The following is a 17,223-nucleotide window of genomic DNA, read 5'->3' as shown; positions in this document are numbered from 1 at the left end:
GGCGCAGCGCTGGGCCGGCGGGGGTGGGGCGGCCACAGCCCCGGGATCCCTTTCTCTGGACCGGATTTTCGCGGGAAGCCGGTGCTCCTCTCTCCCTCGGAGTGAGCAAACGGGGCTGGTCCTCTTCTCCGGAAAGTTTCTAGCCCCCACCCCTGCGCCCGGGCTGAAGAGGCGTCCCCACCTTCAGCATCTTCTGAGCCAGGGTTTCTCGCACAACTGCCCCCATCGAGTCCAGGAGATCCGGGGGCTGGCTTTGCTAGAGGTGACAGGCTTTGCAGGGTCCATCTGTGGACAGGACTCGCAAGGTCGCCAAGCAGAGCCCGAAGGTGGGGTTTGCTCACTGCAGGCTGGTGGTGCCCAGAATACCAGGTCCCTTGTGGGGGCCTTTGGGCCTAAGAGCTGCCTGGGTGATGGGCAGTGGGAAGGGGGTGGGTTTGGGGTGAGGGTGGGGTATACCTGCGACAGGAACCCTGGGCTCAGCTGTCTGCCCTGGGTGCCTCCCTGGGACTGGTGCTGGCAGGGACCTCCTGGCCGGCCCAGAGTTGCCAACATGTCTGCCGGTACTGCCCCCTCCATTTCCAGTCTTGGGGGGGAAGCTCTGTCTGGGCCATCTGAGGCCTGAGGTGCTGCTGCTGCTTCACAGGTCCTGGGGGCCTGGCTTAGGGGGCCCCTGCCGGAAGGCCGGGGGAGGGGGCGTGTAGGCAGCATCCAGGTGCTCAGCTGTGCTTGTCTGACCTCATGGCCACCCACAGGCTGGCACCCCCACAGGCTTCTCAGGGAAGCCTGTACTTTCCACCGCTGGAGGGAGGCACAGCGTGGAGCCAAGTTCAGGCTGACTTATCCTTTGTAGAACCTTGGGACCGGGCCTGGTAGGGGCTGGGGTGTCCTAAGAGGCACAGACCAATGTCGCTCTCTCCTAAGCCGTGTGCTGCCACTAGCTCTGCCAGGCCCTGGCCCTGGCATTTGCCAGGGCGATTTTAAATGTGTCGATACGTGCTAAGTGCTCTGAAAGGTCCCCGCACAGCGAAAGAGGTGTGTAAGTGCTGTTAGTGATGTTTCTGCCACACTCTTACTCTTCAAAGCTGCCCCAAAGTTCCAGAGAGGTTGCCTGGGAGGCACCAGCTATTGGGGCCTGGAAACTACCTCATGGGGGCTTTTTCTCTTTGCTGGGAGCTGGTCTGGGCATACCCTCTGACCTTGCTCTGCTCCTATCTCCACTCCGAGCGCTCTCTGTGCACTGACCTCAGTGTCATTGCACTGAGTGGGAGATCTCAGGCTGTCCCGTGGGTCCTGGGTTTCATCAAGCAGTCATCGGAGAGCCAGGAGTTGGGGCCAGTCCTCCCTCCACCAGTCCACGTTGAGGGGTTAGGAGGGGAGCACAGCTGAAAGAATTCAGGAAGGGAAAGGAAGAGTCATCTGCTTGGACCATGGTCTAAGAGGGCATCTGTAGCTCAGGTGCGGGTTACTGCTCAAGACAACAGGGGACCCCTCGTTTCTGTGCACAGAGACCCTGGCCGTGGAGGCCGGCCGTGTCTTCTGAGCTGCCTTCCCTCTCCTCCCTCACCTCCTTCTCTACCCAAAGCAGTGATTCACTTCCCACTCCTCAGAAACAGAGTTTTTGGTCCCCTCAACCCTCTCGGCCTGTTTCAGATCCAGTTTTCTGGGTAGAACCAAGAATCTGATCCTNCACCACCACCACCACCACCACCACCACCACCACCACCCTGACCAGCAGGAGCAGAGAAGCCTGACCCCCTTTCTCTGTTCCAGCTTAACCTGTGCTCATCCTGTGGTGACCCCACCCTCGCCTGGCCTCGGCCCTGAGTTGGGTGCCCCCTCGGACCCTGTCTGGGCACATTCTCTGGGTCTCGCCTCAGAGAGGCTGCCCCAGTGGGGCTATGAATTCCTCCGCTCAAAATGGCTCAAAGGTTTATACCCTCTGTCTTGACGAAGGGGTCGCTGTATCTTAGAATAATACAAAATGGTTCCAGGCCACAGGAGAGGGAGCGCTCCGGCCTCCTGAATAGGACCCTTCAGATCAGTGTCACAGAACATTCCAGAACCTGAAGGCCAGGTCTACAGGTTGAGATCAAGGCTGGCACCAGAACCCAGCTGAGCTCCTGAGCCCCTGGAGAGGGACCCTGGACCCTGAAGGGACCCTGGACCCAGGTAGTGAGTGAGGGGAGGCGCCCAGGAAATGAGGGCCACTTGCTCTCTCCCTGCCGATTCCTTAGCTGCCCCCTGGTTAGACGTTTCCCCTGTGCAGCAGCTGCTGTTTTCCTCTCCCCCAGGGTCCTCCTTCCTTCTCAAGGCAGGTTTTGGAGGCTGTAGTCATTTGTCCCCATATGTCCTTGGTTGCCCCCTTCCCAGAGTGCTGGGCACTTCTGCATGTGCATGTTCGAGGGACCCTGGGTAGGCTGTTGGCCACCCCTGGCCTCAGAATCACCCCTGACCTCTACCATATTCCCTGTGTGTTGGGTGACACTATTTGTGCTACAGATGGAGGAAGTGGTCGAATGTAGCAGCAAGTTCATTGTGGCAGTTTGTGTCGCCTGGGCCCCAGCCAGGTGCCCTGGCTCCTGGTGGGTGCCCCCACCCCGGGCCCAGCAGGGGCTGAACTCTGCCAAACGGGTTTGTGGGGTCGCTTGCTTTTCAGGGTGTGAGGGCCACTCAGTGTCCAGAACTGTAGGTTTTCCTCCGGTCCGGCCCCTTGCCTGGGGCCAGGAGACATACAGGCTGCCCCTGCGGAGCTGCCGTGGAGAGAGGTGACGTGACTGCTCCAGGCCCTGCCTTGGCCCAGACAGGGAGGAGGTGCTGCTGCTGGGGCTGAGGGGAGGTGCGGGCCTGGTGAAGTCCAAGGTGTGTCTCCAGGCCTCGAGCTGGAGAAGGCCTAGCTGTGGAAGTCCAGAAGGAGCATTTCTAGGAGAATCCCTTCCTCCGGCCTGGAGCTTCCCTCGGAAGCCCAGCCCAGTGGCTCAGGCTCCAGGCCCTTGCTTTCCTTTGTGGGGTGGGGAGGATGGTGGCGGCCGGAGAGGACGGGGACCGCTTTGTGGAGTGCCGGGCCGCGTGCTGCTGTTCCTGCCTTCCATCCACACCCTCCTCCGGGGCGTGGGATCCAGGGGGCTGCGGCAGTGCACCCGGCCATGCCCGCTGTTTGCCCATGCAGGCTCTGTAACAGCTCCTTAGAATAAAAAAGACTTAGCAAATAATAAAAGTAGTTACCGTTTATCAGTGAAGTACTTATTAGAAGCCTGGCCCAATAAACTTACAAGAAAATAAAAAGGTGTGCTATACACTTATTTATGTCACTTCAGGTAAGCCTCACACAACCCTTTCTCTTAGCCCATTTGTAAATGAAGAAACGGAGGCTCGGGACGAGTGAACTGCATGGCCACGGTCACACTGCTCGGGAGCAGCCGAGCGGGGGTTGTATCTAGGCCTGTTTGGGAAACCTGCACTTTCCATTTGAGTCCGGCACTGCTGCACCCCCAAGCTCCTTTCCTCCTTTCCTGTGATCTCTGAAGAGGCCCAGAGGTGTGAAGGGCTTGGCTCAGTGCCACGGTGTGTGTGTGTGTGTGTGTGTGTGTGTGTGTGTGTGTGTGTCTGCCTAAGGCTGACCACCACCTCCGCCTCCAGATTCCCAGCCCAGAGCTCTGTGTGCTGATCCGACTTGCCCTCCCCATTTTGCCCATCGTGGCCCCCTTCCTGTGAGTGCAGGCACTTTGCTCGTCCGCCCCCTGTGGTCCGGCAGGGCAGGGCTGGCCTCTCTCCCTCCCAGGCCTCCCTTCCCGTGGCTGGCCCTCCCAGCCCCTCCTAGCCCCCACCTCTCCCGCTTTCCCCCTGTAATTGCTTCCATCTGGCCTGCCCGCCGGCTCCTATTCCTCTGGAAATGCAGCGGCTCCCCGGCTGCTGCCCACAGGGCTGCAAGGGCGACACGTGGAGATGGGGAGGGGCCCTACAGGGCTGAGCAGGGGGATCTGGGCCAAGGTGGCTGCTCTGGGGCTGGGGGGAGGGGCGGGCAGGAGCACCCTTGCTCCAGGGCCCTTGCTGGACACCCACACTGGCCTGGATCCCGCCTGGACAGGTCCTAGTGGTGAGCCTCCCTTCTGCCCTACAGCTTCCACAGCACCTCTGCCCCTTGCAGGTTGCACAGGTCAGGAGGAGGGAGGCCTGGGTGGCAGGGACGGGAGGAGAGGAGGGGGCACTGGTGAGAGCATGATTTGGGGACCACTGCTGGGGGAATCCCAGGAGGGAAGAGTACAGGGCAGTCACGGTGGCAGAGGCCAGAGGCCGAGGGAGCTGGGAGCTCTGGGCCGGTGAGAATGGAGCCGACTCGTTTCCCGTGGTCCCAGGCTGTTGGCTCAGAATCAGCGGAACTCGCAATGAATCCTTCTATTTTGTGTTGATATAAAATAAAACCCGCACATTCTAACAGTGCATTTGATGCTCTCTTGCTTCCCTTGCCTCAGGCTCTGCCTAGGCTGGGTTGGTGGGGGGTGGACACTAGCGGGGTCCTCAGTGTGGCCGTCTGGAGGCTTCGGGAGCAGGCTTCTGCCTGTGGAGGGGGCAGGTGCCCTGTTGTGGAAGATGTGCACATGTCGACTGGTGACCTTGAGGGGGACAGTACAAAGGAGACGCAGGCACCGGAGGGGAACGTTGGTGGTGCAGAGCGGATCTGAAAACTTTTAAGGCATTTTCCTCCCTGAGATTTTAGGTTTTAGTGTAAACTCCTGGAGCCTGTCTGTCTTGTTCACGGCTGTATTCTTTATGCCTGCAATGATGTCTAACAAATATCAAGTGCTCGGTAAATATTTGTTTGATAAATGAATGGAAGACATAGCTTGGGTTTTCTGACTCTGTCTTCACGGTCTTCCTGTTTTCTTTCCTCCTTTTCCCCGGGGCAAAGGCAGTGAGCTGACAGGTGAGCTAGCTGTCTATCGGGGAAGGGCCTGGCCTGGCAGCCTGGGGTCCGCCCCTGCCCCGGGGGTTTCTCCAGGCACCCGAGAGGCAAGCAGGATGCCCGGGTAGGGATGGGCAGGCTTCAGGCTCAGTGGGTCCCCTCCCTGTTCCTGCCTCCCCTCCTCAGCCCAAACTTTAGGGCCTTGCACACACTGGCCCTAACCTCCCCTTCTGTCCCCACCTCAGTCCTCCTCCCCCTTCTGGGCCCCAGAAGAGGTGCCCCTGGGGGTGGAGCCTCTCTCAGTTCCCCTTGGGAGGAGCCGTTCGCCCCTGTTCTTGCTTCTACCCAAACAACTACTATTCATTCTACACACTGGGTTTCCACATAAAATTCCATTTGAAAGTGGGACAGAGGGCTTCTTGGCTTTAAAGAATTTTATTTGAAAACCCCCATCCGGCTGCATTAAGACTTTTTATTTTCCCGGGAGCATGCCACGTGTGTTCCTACCTCCTGGCCTTTGCTCCGGCCGCCCCCCAAGATGGCCTGGGTGCCATTGATAGCCGTCTTCCTAAATTGCAAGTGTCCATCAGCACCCAGCCCGAGGCTCTGCTCTCGGAGCACCACCCCGCCAGCGCACTGCCACTTCCACCTGCTCGCCTGCACCCCTCGGGCCCCACGCTGGCCCCGTCGTGCAGGGACAGGTGTGGGGGGAGAGCCGTGCTCCAGAGGGTGTGGTAGAGGCACCACAGCTCGTCTCCTTTCCCGGCTGCCCAGCCTTGGGCCCGACACAGAGCCTTGGTTTCCCCTGAGGAGCTCACACTTCTGAACGAGAGAGCATTTGCAATGACATCGCAGCGCATGGAAGCTAGTACTCTGTGCATGCTGGCTCGTGTGCGATTTCCGGGGTTCCGGAACACTGGAACCAGGCACTGAGGAGTGTGTGACTGCTGGCCCAGCAGCGGGGGGCAGGAGCCACTGCTGATGGCATCCTTTGTCTCCTCTCTGTCTACTCGCAGGTCTGTGACCTCAGGCAGAGCCTTGGTGGCTATTAGTTCTCCATCAGCACATCTGTTAATTGGGCTAATAGTATCTGTTCAGCCTCACAAGTTTGCAAGGCACAGACTTGTTTACAGTGAGGTAAGCGAGTTGGGCGAGACCTCAGAGGTCACCGCAGGGCAGGACCCGTGATTGACACCCGTGGTGTCCCCAGCCCTTGGTAACCTCTCAGTAATTGTTTAATTACAGAGACTGAAAAAAGTAACTTGCTGGGTTTTTTTTTTATCGTTGTTGTTGTTGTTGTTGTTTTAGTAACTTGCTGTTCAAGGTCACAGACTGTGTCTCCCGACAGGCAGGGACTGTCTCAGCAGTGCCCCTGGGTCTCTCTGCCCCTCCGTCCACCCCCGCTGCCCCGTCTCATCCCTTTCTCTGAGGTCCTGACGTTATTCAGGCCATATGTTCTCCAGGCCCTAAAGACCCGGGGCTGGGGCGGCTGAAGCCCCTGGGGCATGGCTCATGGGGGAGCTGGTGGGCTGGGACACCCCTGGAAATGTCCACTCGCATCCTGCTTCTCCGGGGCTGGCTCTGTCCTCCAAGGGGCTTAGCAAAGGCCTGTGTGGGGAGAGTGTGTTCAGGGAGGGGGGAGCCCGTCCTCCCCGGCTGTTGGGCCCTTCTCGCTCTCCCCCTCCCCCCGCCTCTGGTCCACTCCTTGGTCCTGTTCCTCTTTTTATTTCTTTTGCTGATCCTCTTCTGCCTCCCTTTCTTCCCTTTACCTCCCTCTCCCTTAGCGTCTGACCTCTGTTCTTTCCCCCGTGGTCCTCACCCCCCTTGCCTCCCCATCCAAGTTGTCCGGATGATGGCAGCCAGACTTCCGGTGGCCGGGGAGGTGCCCTGCTGGGCCGTTGAGGCTCATGAGTGCCTGCTGTTCTTGGCACCTCCAGCATTTTCTAGCGCGATGGCTCTTGCAGCCCCTGGGCTTGGTGAAGGGACGTAAACTCAAAGTAAACTGAAACTCAGCTCCCTGCCCCCACCTTCCTGGACATCGTCCTGGGCAGGAAGGTGGGACCTTGTCCTAGAGCCTGAGGGTCACCAAAGAAGAGCTGGCCGGTGGAGCTCTGTGGCTTCTGACTCCTGCCCTCTGCCCTCCTCTCTCCAGAGCTCCAGCTCTTTCTCCAGAGGTACCTGCTGGGATGGAGGAGGCTGGCCAGAGCAGGGAAGGGATTTCCGTTCAGACACCTTCCAGGTGAGCATACACGGAGTGTGGTGCTTGGGTCGATGTGTGTATGTGTGTGCGCGCATGCTGTAAGTGTGTCCGCAGGTTGTTTCGGAGGGAGAGAGCCTAGGCGTGCCTCCGTGTGTGGACAGGAACACAGGTGGGCCTGCGTGAGTCTGTACCCTCCCCCCACCGCCTTCCAGGCCTGTCACTGTCCAGGCCTGCTTCTAGCCTGGAGCTCTCCTCTCTGCGGTCTGTGCAGCTCTGGCTTTGCACTGGGGCTCCCTTCTGTCCTGGGGGCCGGCTGGCCCCCTGCTGTGGCCCCACGCAACGACGACTGATCTCCGGCCACCCGTCTAGCTGCCCGGGGGCCCTGGGGCCAGCGTTTGCCCCCCACCTCCCAAAATGGGAGGCGTGTGGGGGCTTCCTGCCCAGTGTCTCAACTCTGCCAAGGCGGAGGGAATGGGGAACAGCTGCGTTGGCCGATTCCGGCTCCGTATGGATTTGGTTTGACGACAAGGCTCCCTCTGTGTTGTTCTCAGGCCCCTTACATAACCCGAGGGTGGGGGGCGGGAGGGGGGAGACAGGCGGGAGGAGGTGGAGATGGGGACCGGAGACACCAGGACTGGATGGCTGGGGAAAGGGGACAGGGTCTGGGAGGAGGGGGAGGAGAGTGAGAGAGAGACGAGAGACGGGAAGAAGAGAGAGGAGGAAAAGTGTGTGCCTTACCCGACAGTTCTACTTCCTGCCGCCTGATTGGGAAGGAGCTGGATTTCTCTGTCTTCTGACTTTGCCCCTGTAGCTGCCATGTCTTCCCCTCCTTGAGCCCCACCCACCAGCCCGGGATCTGCTGAGGAGGGGGCTGGGGATCTGCCGGGGAAGAAGGATTTGGGGCTGGGCTGGCCGGGAGGGCCATCCTTAGCCCCACCCTGTAGCTGAACGTTTTCCATAAAGTAGGGAGCAGTTCTCCTCCCTTGCTCTGGGGCTTCTCTGTTCAGGACTCGAGGTCCCAGGCCTGGCTCTAGAAACCCCTCTTGCTACTCTCGGAATGGCAGCCATTCCCTGGACCCCGTTGGGCTGCTGAAGGCCGCACCTAGGTCCCTTGCCCAGCCTCCCACCCGGGACTGCCCCCCAGCTCCAGAACCCTCTGGCCACCCGGTCAGAGGCCCTGTGGCCCTGTCCCTGCACTGCCCTCTCCCTCAGTAATCAGACCTTCTCTTCTCGCCATCACTGTCCCTACAGCTGTCCAAATAGAGTGGGAAGAAAATGTTCTCTTTCCGGAACAGCTGGACTGACAGGCCGGGAAGGCCAGGTGAGCTGGCCCGGCTTTGGGGGTGCTCTTGGGGGTGGGAGGTACCTTGTCCCAGGGCCCTGATCCTGCTAGCTCCTAGGCAGGAGCAAACACTGGGCAGAGGGCAGGGGGATCGGTGGGGCCAGGGCCCCGGTGACGGCGTGGTCTCTTGGGTTTTCTCAGGGTCTTCGTCTTCCCCATGCCTCAGTTTCCCCCAGTCCTTCTCTGGCACCGGGCTTCCTTGAAAAGAGCCTCTGGATTCCATTTGGTTCTAAGGATAGTGCTTGTCCCCAGGCTACAATGGATTATTAACAGGGCTGTATTCCTCTAACCTGAAAACAACCTGTGACTCCTAAAAGGGTTGGGGGAGGAGCTGCTGGCAAGGCCCCAGGTTTTCCCAGTTCTGGCACTTGGCTTGACCCCTAGCACCTCCCTCAGTTGGATTTAGGGTGTCTACCCTGGAGGTATCCTATAGAAATGGAGCTATAACTCCGTGGAGAAGTGGTGTGGGCGAGGTCCAAACATACTGAACAAGCCCTAGGCTCTGGAATCGCTCCGTCCCCAGGCCCTGACCACCCTGTGTCTTGCCTCCCACCATCTCCCCCAGGTCTGGGTGCTGGGATGCTCCTGAAATTGCTAATGCCTCAGGGTTTGAGCCCGAAGGATATGAGTGGGGAAGGGGGATAGGTAGCAGAGGGCCTAGGTGGTTCCCGATTTGTGGGTGGGTGAGTGGGTGGGCCTGGAGGATGGCGCGTCACAGGGTTAGGTGCCGCGGCAAAGAGGCCAGGCCCGGAGGATGGTGAGTGAGCACTAGACTGGGGTGTCCTCCATCGGGACAGTGGCCTCTGCCCTGTGTGTGACTGAGGTCCCTGGCTGCCTTGGGATGCTTCCCAGCCCCATTGAGGACATCACTCTGAGGCTGGGTATCTTCCTTCCATTCACTTTCCTGCGGCCCCCCCCACCCCCCAGCCCACCTCCCCAAGCACCTCTGAGCATAACCGGAGGGGAGCTTTTTTGCTGGCAGCTGAGCTTGGCCAGGCCGAGGGCCAGGAGCCCCGAGTTTCTCTTTACCCAACTTTCAGAGGGGAAGAGATCCCCAGAGGACTGGCTTAGCCACTCCCTGCTCCTCTCGAAGCCCGGTGCTCCCTGGCTGATAGCTCCAGGGACCCGCAGGCTGACAAACAAACTGGGCTGGAGCGGGAGCTGCAGGTGAAGCCCTGTGGCCTTGGCCGCAGGATGGGAGAGGAGAGCGCCCTGGCAGAGGGGGCCCAGCAGACCTCAGAAGCTGTATGTTGGGGGTGGGTAGGGTGGGGTGCGCAGGGAAGGAGAAGGAATGAGGGGTGTGTGCATGCCTGTGTAGGGGTCACTACATTCCTGTGTGTTTCCAGGGTAGGTTTGGGGGTGTGCCTGAGTTTGAGCAGAGATCAGTGTGCTTTTGCACAGAGATGCCTTTGGAGGTGTTTGGCGCAGGAGGGTCTGAACGGACCGGCGCAGGGTGGCCTTGAGAAGGGCTTCAGCGTGTCTTCTTAGTGCCTCTTGGCTCTGGGTGGTGGATGGGGCCGTGAGCACTCAGACAGATTTGCTGGACGTCCCCCGTCAGGGAGCCCAGGGGCAGAGGTGGCCCTGAGTCATCTTTGATAACCTGAGCATCAACCAGCCCTCCGGCCAGCATTCCCACCTGCTCTGTGCTGGCCTCTGCCCTGTGGGACCATTGCTTACCCTGGAAGGTCCACAGCTTCCCCAGCAGCACCTAGAATGCTAGCCGCCTCTCCCCCTCAGCTCCTCTTTAACCTTTTACTTGGAGGAGAGTCAGCTCATTGAAAATCTCAATTGATGTGAAACCACCTTGAAAGAGCCTGTTTTACTGTCTTCGCTCTGCCCAGGGGACAGCCACTGCAGGAAACGGGGTGTTGCTCTTCCTTCTTCAGGGTTTCATTTCTCAGTTAGAGCCCCCGCCCCAGGTGGTACGCCCTAGATGCAAGGTTGCCACACAGCACTTCCCTGTTTTCCCTAACCCCACCCTCAGCCCCCCTAACTCGCATGGACTCCTAATAGGAATTTGGGAGTGGGTTCTTGGGTCCTCCCACTGCTGATCTCCTGAAACCTCGGTGTTCCAGAACCACCATTGCAGGGCAGCTTGCATAGACAGGGGAGAGCAGTTTCCTTGCTATGTCCAGATGCTCCCAAGCAGCCGTGCTGATAGCCACCGTTCTTGGGCAAGAGCTGGAATTTTCTTCATTGCCCTGCACTGTCGCTGCCTGGGGACTTTGGGAGCACCTGCCTTAGACAGGGGACAACCAGCAGAGGGAAAAATACTCTGGAACTAAGTGAGGAGCGTATTGCTTCTGGAACTGCTATGGAAAGGGGGCACTGCTCGGGGGAGGGGGCCCATGTCTATGCCTTTGGGATGGGACTAATCTGGGTCCTGGGCACCTTCTCTAGGACATGCTGTGCCCAAAGAGAGAGAGTGGCTTCTGTAGTGAGGCCTGCTCCCTCTCTCCTACCCCATGCTCCTCACCTGGCAGCAGTGTACCTCCTCCTCTGGCCAGTACCCGGGACCTGGGCTTCATGCAGGGCAGAGCCTGGGTGGCAGTGCCCCTCCCCCTCTCCCCGAGCAGCTGCATGTGTCCAAGCAGCTTGTCCCATAGATGGGGGAAGCATGGTTGCGGCTGTGGACCCCTGCCTTGGTGTCGACCTCGCCCGAACTAAGGCTTCTGGCTTTTGATCTCAGGGTGGCTTTCAGGGCTCCCACACCTCCCAGAACTTGCTTTTGTGACTTGCATTTCACAGATGAGGAATCTGAGGCCCTGAGAGATACAGGAGCTTGTATCTGCCCGGCCTGTGACTGCAGAGGCAGGATCAGACCTCAGCTTTGTGTCCGGACCCCTCCCCTCTGCCTCCAGGATGCCAAAGGTCCTTTGAGGTCTGGGGAGGGGTGGCCAGGGCTTTAGCCCAGGCCGGCCCTCTTGGGGAGCAAATAAAGAGGACGTGAGGTAATAGGGCATTGTCAGGCTCTCCCGGGACCTCACTAGGTCTGTTGGTTGGCATCGGCTCATCATGTGGTCCAATAGCCCTGGAGCTGGTAGTGATTAAGGGGAGTCAAAGATGGTGCAGAAACCACACCTTCTTGGTGATAAGGGTACGTTTGTGAGCCCAGCCGCATGCGTTGTGAAGCTTGGTGCATCTCACCTTTCCTGAGCCGAGCTTCCAGCAAGCCCCTGCTGCCTTGTGTGCTCAGGTCTTTGCAAAATAAGAGTCTGGGGTACTTTAATTTGATGAAACTTTTCTGTCTGCACTTGTCCTGTTCATTTGCTCATTCATTTAGACGTCTGTTCATTTCAGTGTTTGTCAGTTACCTACCATGCGGCAGGTATTAAATTTGGTGCCGGAGATACTGTGGGCCACAAGAAGTCCCTGCTTTCTTGAGGTACAGGAAGTAGTGTGGTGTCACTGCTACAAAGGAAACAAAACGGGGTGAGGAGGCAAGACTAGGGGCTGCGATGAGACTCCTAGACTCCCTAACCAGGGACGGAGGTCTGGGCTTGTGATTCCAGGTCTCCCACCATTTATACTGCCATCAGCCCTTGCCAAGGTCTCAGATGTGAATCTTCAGCCCTGCCTCCGGTCTCAAATGGGGGTCAGGGTACGGAGAGGGCATTCCGGCTAAAATTCTTATCTTTGGGGAGGGGAGGGTGTGTTTAGGAAGTGCTGGGGAAGCCCAGGGGTCATCAGGGATTTCTTGGCTCAGTGGACAGTCATGTGTGCATCATGGAAGTTTCGGTGTTTATTTCTTTGGTCACAGAACAGACTGACTGAAAAATAGTGTTTTTTTACATTTTTTATTTTTTTTTTAAGATTTTTATTTTTTAAGTACAACCCAGGGATCAAGAGCTGCGTGCCCCACCAACTGAGCCAGCCAGGTACCCCGAAAAAAATAGTAGGGTTTTTTCCCCCATATTTATTTTGAGAGCGACTGAGCAGGTGAGAGGTAGAGAGAGAGAGGGAGAGACAGAATCCCAAGCAGGCTCAGCACCGCCTGTGCGGAGCCCAATGCGAGGCTCGAATGCACGAACCTTGAGATCATGACCTGAGCCAAAATCAAGAGTCCGATGCGTAACCGACTGAGCCACCGAGGCGCCCCACTGAAAAATAGCTTTTTTAAAATGATGTTTTAATCCACCCCCCACTCCACATAGTTGCAGCTTTTTGGATTTCACTCAGCCTGTGAAGAAGGAGTGTGGCTACTAGTTCCTGTTCACTGAGCATTTCCCGTGAGTCTTTCCTATGGGATCATGTTTACCAGCACAGTGAAACTTGTGGCAGAGGCTCTGTGCCGCCATTCTACAGATTGAGAGACCAAGGCTTAGGGGATGCTAAGGGCAGGGGCGGGGTTCAGTCACAGTGGCCAGTGCCCCCAGGCACAGCTCTTGGCCTGAGGAGGAGCAAAGTCCTGGCAAGACAGTTCCACTTGACCCGATTGCCAACCCAAACATGGCCATGCACGCGGGCCCTGGGAGGGTATGGTGTGCGAGGCATAGCCCTGAGGCCAGTTCAGCTCAGGCACTGGGGCGAGTTGCCAGGGTCAGGAAGACGGTGGGTGTGGGCAGAGTGGAGATGGGCTGGTGTGCCAGGTGCCAATGTCACCTTGAACGGTGGCTGCACATCAGAGTCCTGAGAGCCCAGGAGGAGGGGAACGGATGCTGGGGAAGAGTGGTGTCTTCCCAACTCTGACACACTTGAGACCTTGGGACAGTGCTCACTGTGGCTGTCAGTCAGAGTGACCAGGACCCTCTGGAGGCATCTCCGATGCCCTGATTTAGCCTTCCCGAGCTGGGGTGCGGGAAGTGTGTGCAGCTTAATGTGTTCTACGACTGCTTCCAGTGGGATCTCAGAGATTACCTCGTACAGGGCTGTCCAGTAGACATGCACTGGGGGGCAGGCACCTGGGTGTCTCAGTCGGTGGAGCATTTGACTCTTGATTTCAGCTCAGGTCATGAGCCCTAGGTCGTGAGATCGAGCCCCGTGTCAGGGCCTGCTTGGTGTTCTCTCTCTCTCTCTCTCTCTCTCCCCCTGCCCCTCCCCCACGCTCTCAAAACAAACAAACAAACAAACAAACAAACAGCAATGGGAACCACAAATGCAAGCCACATATTTTATTTTTAATTTTAAAAGATGTTAAGTTACAATGCCTGGCTGGCTCTGTGGCAAGTGACTCTTGATCACAGGGTTTTGAGTTCAGGCCCCACGTTGCGTATAGAGATTACTTAAATATATTTTTAAAAAACGTTAAGTTAACCACATTTTTAAAAAGCAAAACTAAGGAGGTAAAATAAATTTTAATATTTTAATCCAATATGGCCAAATTGTTAATTCAGTGTGTGATCATTAAAAATAATTTTTGGGGTGCTGGGGTGGCTCGGTCGGTTACACGTACAACTTTGGCTCAGGTCATGATCTCGCCATTTGTGAGTTCGAGCCCCGCGTCAGGCTCTGTGCTGATAGCTCAGAGCCTGGAGCCTGCTTCAGATTTGGTGTCTTCTTCTCTCTCTGCCCCTCCCCTCCTCACACTCTGTCTCTCTCTCAAAAATAAACAAACATTAAAAAAAATAACAATTGTTTTATGGTGATAGCTCACTTTTTTGGGTACTGAGTCTGAAATCCAATATATGTGTTTTGTTGTTAGTATAACTTTTATTTATTTATGTATTTATTTATAATTTACATCCAAGCTAGTTAGCATAAAGTACAATAATGATTTCAGGAGCAGATGCCAGTGACTCACCCGCTATGTATAACACCCAGTGCTCATCCCAACAAGTGTCTTCCCTACAGCGAGTTTTCCACTTGCCACACACCTCGGTGTGAACCAGCCACGCTGTAAGTTCTCCCTAGCCACATGTGGCTGGGGGCCACCATATGGGATGGGGCAGGGCTGGTGCCATCCACTGTTTCCAGAAGAGGAATCTGGAGGCCAGAGGAGGAACGGCACTGGCTGGATTGGTGGTGAGCTGAGTTCAAGCCCCCGACTCCAGCAGTGCCTTTAGCCTTGGCATCTTGGGGCCAAATTCATCGGCTCCTGGGTGGGAAGTCTGGGGAAGGAAACACACTCCAAACCCCTGCCGGGGAACATGGGGGCAGGTCCACAGCCACCCCAGACTGTTCCTTTTTTAAATCCTGGCTGTGAGTCTGTACCGTTGATTCTCTACCCTGTCACACAGCTTCAGCTTTCTGGAATTCAAAGCTCTGCCCCACCCAGAAAGACACCACAAGTGTGATTTTCAAGTGGTTCCTGTGGTGTCTTGTGACTGGCAGCTGACAAAGCGGATGATATGGTGTTTCTATACAGGAGGCTGCACTCTGGGGTGGTTGGGGTGTCTGATGGGGGAGCAGCCTGAGGACCCCACGAGTGGGGAACAGAGAGCCTCTGTGCTTCAGTGGGAAGTCAACAGGCCCCTTCCCCTCCACCCTTGGATGGCCAGACAGACACCCTCGTCTGCCCACCCCTGGGCCTTGAGGCAGCTGGTCAGTTACTCAGCTCTGTGCTGTCTCACACGAGCTGGGACCAAGGCAGACCTCCCTCCCCACTGGGCATGCTGTGGTCACGCTGTGCTGTTCAGTGACAGGCAGAGGACACAGTCTGCGGGCTGCGTCTCGCGGGGGGGTTTGGGCCGGAGGGGATGAGGCAACTATCGGACCCACTGTTGCTGCCTCATCCTCTCTTGCTCCAGTGATGTCCCTGACAAACAGATCCATTTATTAATTCGGCAAATTTGTATCGAGAGCCTGGTGTGTGGCAGTCACTATTCTAGACATTAGTGATACACCAGCAAACAAAACAACAACAAAGTCTTTACAAGCAGGAGAGGGGGACTAGACATGTTGGGTGTGCCTGGAATTTTCGATGGCAGATAGAGAAGGTGAATAACGAGATCAAAGAAGAGATATCAAACCCATGTGTCTGAGTAGACAGGGAGCCCGTGGAGGGTTTTTGAGCTGAGAAGGGCTGTAGGTGACTGATCTGTTCTGGAGACTTGCATTTAGTTAGCCATCTGCACCCAAGAATGACTGATCAAAGTGGGGTATAGTCCCACAGAACCCCAATGGTGTGTGTCATCTTGCCTCACTGAGCAATGGCATTAAGTCACGTTAACTTCATAGTCCAGGGGCGCCTGGGTGGAGCAGTCGGTTAAGCGTCTGACTTCGGCTCAGGTCATGATCTCACGGTTCGTGGGTTCGAGCCCCACGTCGGGCTCTGTGCTGACAGCTCAGAGCCTGGAGCCTGTTTTGGATTCTGTGTCTCCCTCTCTCTCTGCCCCTCCCCCGCTCGCTCTCTGTCTCTGTCTCTCAAAATAAAATAAAGACATAAAAAACAAAAAACAAAAAACTTCATAGTCCAGCTTGAGCCCCCTCTGGAGTATTAGCAGAGGACTCTGATCCAGGAGGAATCGTGGTAGGCGAGCTGGCACCACTGAGATTCACTCACTTTGACAGGTGGAAACGTGATCCCCAGATTCCTAAGATGAAGTGTGTATACGCAGGTGTATGTAGAACAGATCTGCTCTTAGGTTCAGAAGGGTAGCCACACAAGTTCAGGAGGCCTAGCTGAGGGATTTCAGTCCCATGCCACGGGTGTGATATGGTGGCAGGAAAGTGAATGCAGTCTTAGCCAGCATTCCTGGGAATCTGGTGTCCAGATGGAAGGCAGTGCTAATCCCACAGATACAGTTGTATGCATTGGAGGCCTGCTGGAGAGCTTCCAGAGGGGCCCTGGGTTACGGGGAGGGGGTGGGTGGCAGATAGAGACTGTGTCTTATACATAAAGACGCTGCCTGAGAAGGAGCAAGGAAGGCTGCTTGTGGCTGCTATAAGCATTTGAAAGACTTTGATCTGGTAGAGTGCTGACTTCCTTTACTTGCTCCTAAGGGCAGCAGGTAGACATTCCAGGGATCTTGGAGTCCAGGGAGCCTTTCCTTCGCAGGAGGGTGTTTGAGGCAGTAGAGGGTCAAGCATGTGGGCTCCGGAGCTGAGCGGCCTTAATCCCAGTCCTTCTCCTCACTAGCTCTACACCCCTGGGCAAGGTGCTGACCCTTCTTGCACATGGGGTCCCTGTCTCTGAGATGGACGTCGTAATGGTGTTTAACTCATAGGGTTGAGATCATACTTGGACAGCCCCTGAAAGTGTCTAGCAGAGTAGTTCTCAATATTTGGTAATGTCTGGACACAATTTGGTCATCACAGCTGGGGAGTGGGGTTCCTACTGGCATCTAGTGGGTAGAGGGTTGCTAAACACAGCCCCTCACAACAGTGACTTCTCTGGTCCCCAAAGCAATGGCGATGGGGTAGGGACCCTCTTGATATCCCACATGGTAAATGCACCATACAGTTTAACAATTAATTAGCAATTAATTTAGCAATTAATTTAATCTCATTACGTGTGTGTTGGATGTTTACAAAACACCTGCTACATTTTGAACTCTATAATAGAGTCTGACAATATAGAGAAGTCCCAGACCACAGAGGTCAAAGTCTCATGGGCAAGATATGAAGCACATAATAATATAATATAAAATTATATTATGTGATAAAGCATCTTCTGCAATCCAGGTACTCTGATAGACTCTTGGTATAAACAAGTCTCCAATTTCAGAGGTCAGAAGATAGTGGGCAAGACAGGAAAAGCAGTAATTATATAATATGAGATTATATTACCTGCCAAGTGCCAGAAGCAAGTTAGAAACAATATTTGGTGGGAAGAGAAGCACCAATTGCTTAGAAATGTCAGAAAAGACGTCATAGAGGAGGAGCCCTTTGAGATGACTCTGG

The 17,223-nt window shown here is 56.1% G+C and overlaps 1 protein-coding gene across 7 annotated transcripts in view; it reads left to right on the top strand.

Moving 5' to 3' along the window:
* The window catches only part of ST3GAL4 (ST3 beta-galactoside alpha-2,3-sialyltransferase 4), a 35,069-nt gene that overhangs the window by 749 nt on the left and 17,097 nt on the right, over positions 1-17,223 (top strand). For 4 of the 7 annotated variants that reach the window (XM_077756559.1, XM_077756558.1, XM_077756563.1 and 1 more), the window contains exons 2-3: positions 7,053-7,139; positions 8,352-8,421. The exons of 1 other annotated variant lie outside the window; for it this stretch is intronic. In XM_077756559.1, coding sequence (XP_077612685.1) covers positions 7,087-7,139; positions 8,352-8,421 — 123 coding nt within the window. In that variant the 5' untranslated portion in view covers positions 7,053-7,086. The remainder of the gene's footprint in view (positions 1-7,052; positions 7,140-8,351; positions 8,422-17,223) is intronic. 2 more of the 7 variants (XM_077756562.1, XM_077756564.1) reach the window with 1 other exon arrangement.

This window comes from Crocuta crocuta, unplaced genomic scaffold (genome assembly GCF_008692635.1).
Source record: "Crocuta crocuta isolate KB4526 unplaced genomic scaffold, BGI_CrCroc_1.0 scaffold172, whole genome shotgun sequence".
Lineage (NCBI taxonomy): Eukaryota > Metazoa > Chordata > Mammalia > Carnivora > Hyaenidae > Crocuta > Crocuta crocuta.
This window is presented reverse-complemented; position numbering and strand designations above follow the sequence as displayed.